Genomic DNA, 6,610 nt, shown 5'->3' with positions numbered 1-6,610 from the left:
TACATGTGTATAATTACCACACATCAATTAAAATAATAAAAAACTATTAAGTTAAGCTTAATTTATTAACGTACAGGGCCCTTTAAGTGTCTGGGGAAAGGTGTAACTTGCTAGCCATGACTTTGGAAGGTTTAGAGGATTATTTACCTAACTAGATCCCGTGACTCTCACTAATGAGTTGGCTGACCATAATGGCCACTGAATGCTGGATTTCAATTCAGAAATTGCGTAAATACAGAGTCCTGTTTTGAATTCTTCCTGCTGGCCTAAGAAGTTCCTCCTCCCAGCACCCCACCTGTGCTTCCCTTTTTACTGCCGCCTCCACTGGCAGAGGTACATGACTCAGAAACCGGTTCCCCTGGCTGTAACAGTGATACAGCTGGGACCATTACCTGTAAGCCAATGCCTTCGCTTCATAGCCTGTCTCTCTACAAGGTGTGTTGCTGTCACATACTGCTGAAAAAGCATTCCCAGGTGTGGAAAGAGAGGGCTCGCCACCAGCTTGGCCTTCCAGGGACCTTGTTTGCCGGGAAGAAATTTAATATTAATTAGAAACGCCTCTAGAAGATTCACTACTGCATTGTAGAGAGGGTGCGAATCAAGGAAGGACCGGGATGGGAATCCTATATTCTGAGGTAAGTCATATTTCTGAACATAGGAGTCCGAAGGGGCTAAAAATTGCTTTTGTTTTTCCACAACTAATTGTCTATCCCTGTTATCATGACTTATTTTCAATTCTATTTAGTGTTCCTTGTAAGTATTAAGTCAGGAAAGATCCCTTGTGATTCTAGGATATTTAGGGTTTATTTTTTTGTTTTGCTTTGTTTGTTTTGGTATCTTAACACAAGTTAGACTCAAATAATACGTTTTAGCTAGACTCAAGTTGAGCGTGATGGGATACATATTTTCCGACATCCTAATTGCAGAGGTGATACCGAAAAACGGGGCTGTAGCTATATTGTGTCTCAGTGAAATACATGAGAGCAAGAGAACCTCATACCTAATTGGATTTTCTGAAAAGCCAAATGATTGGCAAGCTTTTCATGGAACCCATGTCTACAATAACACCTTGAAGCTTATTATGTGGAAGGAAGTTCACCTCTGGCAATTATTAATATAGGTTATCACCGTATAGACACAATGACAGGAAGTACCACTTTGATATTTGGACTATTTCCTTTTAATAGCTGACAGGACATTTTTCTACATTGAACATAGCTTACTACAATCAAATACATTTTCAATGTTTCAAAGGGTGATGTTTGAATAAGAGTATCAGAGGTACAGTAATGTTGTTGTGGTAGTGGTTCTTCTTCTTCTTCTTCTTCTTCTTCTTCTTCTTCTTCTTCTTCTTCTTCTCTCATTATTATTATTATCATTATTATTATTCATGACTTACTCCTTGTCTGACATAATTAACTTGCTAATCAGCATTCCATTCTCTAAGCTCAAGGGAGCCTCATTGATTTGGATCTGCTAGCATGATAGGTGGTTGTTTGCTGCCTACTTCCAATGAACATGTGCAAGCATGAATTTGCGACTGTGTGCACATAAGTGTGTGACTGCCTTTACTAAAGGCATTGTCTGCTTATTTCACTGTCCTGGGAATATCTTGCTCTGTGATTTTGATCTCACCAAGAAGTCACGTACATACGAGGATGGCAAAAGATATAATGTGAATTAACATTCTACTCTGGTAAATTTTCTAAGTGTCAGGGAGAGAAACTCATTCGTAGTGAATTCTCTAGGACACTCACTCCAGAGTTCTGACTCACCTCATGTAGGGTCCACAAAACTAGTTTTGACAAGAATTCCAGCCGTAACCTGTTCACCACCATCCTGAAAGTTAGAACTCCTGCTCAGGGTGGCTTTCTCTTTAGACTTTTATGTGCATGGAGATGAGCCCAATCTTGTTTAAGTGTAGATTAAGATCATGCATTGTGGCCCCCTAATTCTTTGTATATGTGGATGGTCCCTTAAACAGTACTATGATCAGCCTAGGTTGTGGGAACGGTTGCAGTTTTTTTGTGACTATCAGAGAACCGAGCAGTGCAATTACATGTCAGTTTGGTGTTGATTTGTCACGCAAGGCAAGTTTAGGCCAGGTCAGGCATGTTTAACTACTTCCAAGTAGAGCTGATAATTGCTCCCAAAGTGACATAAATATTTAACTTTTCAGCTATGTCAATGACAAAATAATTTGGAGGTTTTTTTTAAAAAAAAATTTCTGTTGCATTGTTTTTCAAACCAAAGATTCATTTAGTTCACTACAAAGGACCTAGGACTGGGGCACAACATATAGTAACATGAACGTTTCTATGAAATCTTAAAAGTACACCCCTATACACACCCCACTAAAGGATCCCATAGGTAATTCCTCAAAGCTCAAGGTTAGTATTGATCACAGTGTGTGATAGGTTATTTCTCCACTGGTGAAATGAGCCAATTCAAGTCAGACTAAAATATACTATTAGGAAACTGCTTTGGGCAGATTCACTGGCCCCAAGGATTGAGGCCAGGGAGTCGCCATAGAAAAGGGGGGGCTGAGGGGGAAGAGAAAGAGAAAGGATGTCTGCATAGATAGAGAAGAGGAGGAGAAGGAGGAGGAGGAGGAAGAGGAGGAGGAGGAAGAGAGAGAGAGAGAGAGAGAGAGAGAGAGAGAGAGAGAGAGAGAGAGCAAAATGTCTGGATTATATAAGGAAGAACCTGGGTGGGGGAGTGCATGGGGGAAGGGCAGCCCAGTCACTGGACTGGAAAGTTCAGGGTTGGAGGCAGGGTATGCCAGGTAGGGACTGAGGAATGCTGAGAAAACCTGGAGGTCAAATCTGCTTTGATATGTAAAATATGCACCTCAGTCCCTGTCCTGGATCTGAGGACAGCCAGGGCTATACAGAGAAACCCTGTCTCAAAAACAAACAAAGAAACAAACAAACAAAAACAAACAAAACAAACACTGACCTGATTCTCACACTTCATTTCTAAACCTTAGCTCCTTTTCCTAACCCTCACTGTGTGTCAGTCACCATGGGGTCTTCACCCTTGTTCTAGGTGTTCACCCCTTACAGAAGACTAGTGTTAGGGAAGCAGCGCTCTAGTTAGGGAGACTCAATCATCTCCCTGGGAAAAGGGCCTGGGAGCCACTTGTGGTTCTGGGCACTTGTGCTGTAGGAAACACTAAAGAGATTTCTGAGAAAAAATCCCGAGGAACGGGATGTACCATCCAAAAGGCAGGATAACGAGGAGGAGGTAACCTGAAAGTAGAAGGGACAGGTGGCCTGACCAGAGACACCAGCTCATGAAAACTCTGGGGAAAACCAATCTTGGATACTTCCTCTCCTGGAAACTGGAGGAATCACCTGCTTTCTATCATAAGTGTAATTCAAAACAGTGAAGCATGGCGATATGACAGACAGGAAGTGGGCTGGGAAGTGGTCCTCTAGGTGCAGTAGCCAGGAATCTGTCTTGTGGCTGACCCGTGTCGCTGAAACTACCACATAGTCTTCTAGATCCCAAGATCTTCGAAGACCCGAGAACAGGTAAGAGTATAGAATATTCAAGAACAGCTGGCTCGAATGTTGTAAACAGAGAAAGGAGTAGTGGGTGAGTTTAAGAGAAAAGCTAGCTCAGGTTCTGTTAATTCTGTAGTTTAGTTTTTCAGCTGTACTTAGCATGGCTGTAGGTGGTGCCATCCACAGACCCATAGATCTGGCTACCTCCCCTCCCCTAGCTAGGTTTGTTTTTGTTTTTGATGTGAGTTCTGAAAGTGACATCCCATTCTTCATGCTTTCAAGGCATTTGAGCTCATCTCTCCAGCCCCATCATCAGAAACCATTTCTTTTTAATTGGGTATTTATTTCATTTACCTTTCCAATGCTATCTCAAAAGTCCCCCACATGCTCCCCCAGCCACTCCCCCACCCTCCCACTCCCACTTCTTGGCCCTGGCATTCCCCTGTACTGAGGTATATAAAGTTTGCACGACCAATGGGCCTCTCTTTCCACTGATGGCCGACTAGGCCATCTTCTATCAGAAACCATTTTTAATAGAAACAAAAAAATCACACCTATCAAATTGAAAAGTGCATAAACCTTTTAAATAAAATACTATGATAAATAAAATACTGTGAACATTTAAAGCAGCACACATAGGACAGATTACAGGTTTAGGTAATGTCAGTTAAGCACGCATGTCAGGAAGAGCAACCGCTGTCACAGGAAGGTTTTTCGTTCTTTGTAAAAACGTGACACCCAGGAAACTTTGCATGACTTTAAACTGAAGGGTCAGGCTGTCACAGGGTGAGAAATGGGACCAAGCTTGCACAGGGTCCCAGGGCCACATCACTGTAATTCAACAATCCTTCAGTGATTTGTTCATCCCTCAAATGAGAATATATAAAAATAAGTCCCAGAGCTTCCCCTAAAGACCAGAATAGCCTAAGCCCCGTGGTTCTTTGAGACTTTTCATTTCTCTTCCCTTAACTGTTCTTTAAATTAAATATAAACTAATCTGTGCCCCAGGGAAACCCTAATGGGTTTCAACTTTAAACTTTCCAACAGAAAAACATTTAAAAATGTCATTGTCTTGGAATAGCCCAATTATTGTCAGAGGGTATTCATGCCCTTTGTAAATAGTTTACCCCATTACGAAAACTGATCGAATTTAAACAATCCTTGAAGCACTCAATGAGAATTATTCTGGGTAGAATTTTGCAGTTTGCTTCAAGAAAGGCAAGGTGCAAAACTGGCACAGTCTCAGGTTCTCGAGAGGGTTCCCTTTCTTTGCCTGTTAACGAATTAAAAGACATGGAAAAATCTCTGGTGCAACAGGTAGGCCCCTGAGAAGTCTCACTCATCACAAACGGCAGCAGCCAGAGTCAGAAGGTGAAGAAAGGCTTTTACTGCAGGGTGAGGATATAGTTACACGTAGCAGATGCACAGAGAAAAAGACCATAGACAAAGCTGACCCAGAAGGGGAAGCCAAAACTCCAGCCTTTTCTCAATGTCTGTTTTTGGTTTTGTTGTTGTTGTTGTTGTCGTTTTAAAGTTTCTGAAGAGTTTTCCTCTCCTAAGGATTGGTTAGTTTGAAGATTAATTGGCCCACAACTGTTGCATAACAAGTCCTGATCCTGGCCTTGAACTTGTTGATCCAGACCACGTCGCAGGGGGAGGACAAAAGCCCTCAAGGCTTTGCCTAAAGCTATCAGGCTTTTAGCTCAGATCAGGAAGCTGAGGATGAAATCAGCCTTCTTGGAAGTTTGCTTACTTTATTACTTAGGCAACAACGGGGTGGGGTGGAGTGGATGGGGGTGGGGCTTTCCTCATCTGTCTGCCCACCAGGGAATCTAACTCCTAGTCTCTTACTACTTCCAGCAGTGTTAATTTTACTATGCCTCAAAGAGTCTCACAGAGCAGATTTTTTTCCATAGTTTACATTTGGCTTCATGGTTTCCTAGCTTTGAGTACCTTGCTCAGGCCACTCTTCCTACTAGACCACATGTCTAACTTTGCTCTGGTCCACCCTTCTCCATCCTGCTAATTTAACAGTGAGCCATAGTAAGCCACCTAGCTGACAGACAGGTTTCCCAACTTTTACTCTGGGCCCCTTCACATAACCCTTCTCCAGCCATAGACTTGCTGAAGAAACTCCTGCACCAGCTCAGGCAGCTGTCAGTGATGACTGCCTCCATGCTTGGTGATTAAAACCATTTGGTGTTTTTATCGAGCCCAGACACTAGTCATTAGGAATTCACCATTCTCTCCACCCATGCTTTGGGAGTCTCTTCTATATTGTCCTCCACCCTACCTCCTGTGTGATTAACCCGTTCATGTAGGTAAACATCAATGCTATTCCTCGACCAACCCATGTCTACCAACCCATATACTTTGTGACAAACATCTATTAAAATGAAGTGTGGTGACCAAAGGATTTTTTTTTTTCTGGTCAAAAAATCCTTTAGCCAAAATTTTCCTTCTGGGTCATCAGACTAACTCATTTTTGCCCTGTCCTGTTATTTTTGCACTCTCTTTCAGCAACCATCTTCTATTTCATAGCCATTCATGTGCATGCTAATTGGACCCTTATGCTTCAATAATTAGAAAAGTGGCTGACACTAATTGAAGATTTTGGATGACTCAGCCCCAAACAAACTGCTTCATCCACACGGTCGGGTTTAGTTCTTTCTACAGCACGATGAGAAGGAACAGTTAGTGGATGGAGGATGAAACTCCGCAGAAGTGTTTAAAGCCTTTAGATAAATTGTCCAAGTAACACTTCGGCAAGGAGGGGGAGGGAAGCCTAGAGCATGGTGAGCTCATATCCGAAGCCTGCATTCCTAGTCACTCGAGAGCACCATTTCCCACCCAAATGTGCAGAATCCTGGCTGGACCCTATACGTTACACACTCTCTAGCTTTTCCTGGATGTTTGCCCCGCTAAGCTTCCTCTCCCTGATAGTTGTTCAAAGACAGTTTAATGAGTGTTATGAAATACGATCCAGCTCTGGGGGTATCTTTAGCGGGTCTAAACCAAGATGGACCCCTCAGAAATTACACCATGTAACAAACCTGGTGTAACTGATTATTGGTGGGGGGGGGGGGGGGGGGGGGGGGGGG

General features: G+C 42.8%; 1 protein-coding gene across 2 annotated transcripts in view; it reads left to right on the top strand.

The window, feature by feature from the left end:
- Window positions 1–243: 243 nt before the first annotated feature.
- Window positions 244–6,610, top strand: part of Ankrd22 (ankyrin repeat domain 22) — a 31,892-nt gene continuing 25,525 nt past the window's right edge. For both annotated transcript variants that reach the window (XM_021152069.2, XM_029472707.1), the window contains exon 1: window positions 244–635. In XM_021152069.2, coding sequence (XP_021007728.1) covers window positions 615–635 — 21 coding nt within the window. In that variant the 5' untranslated portion in view covers window positions 244–614. The remainder of the gene's footprint in view (window positions 636–6,610) is intronic.

This window comes from Mus caroli, chromosome 19 (genome assembly GCF_900094665.2).
Source record: "Mus caroli chromosome 19, CAROLI_EIJ_v1.1, whole genome shotgun sequence".
Classification (NCBI taxonomy): Eukaryota; Metazoa; Chordata; class Mammalia; order Rodentia; family Muridae; genus Mus; species Mus caroli.
This window is presented reverse-complemented; position numbering and strand designations above follow the sequence as displayed.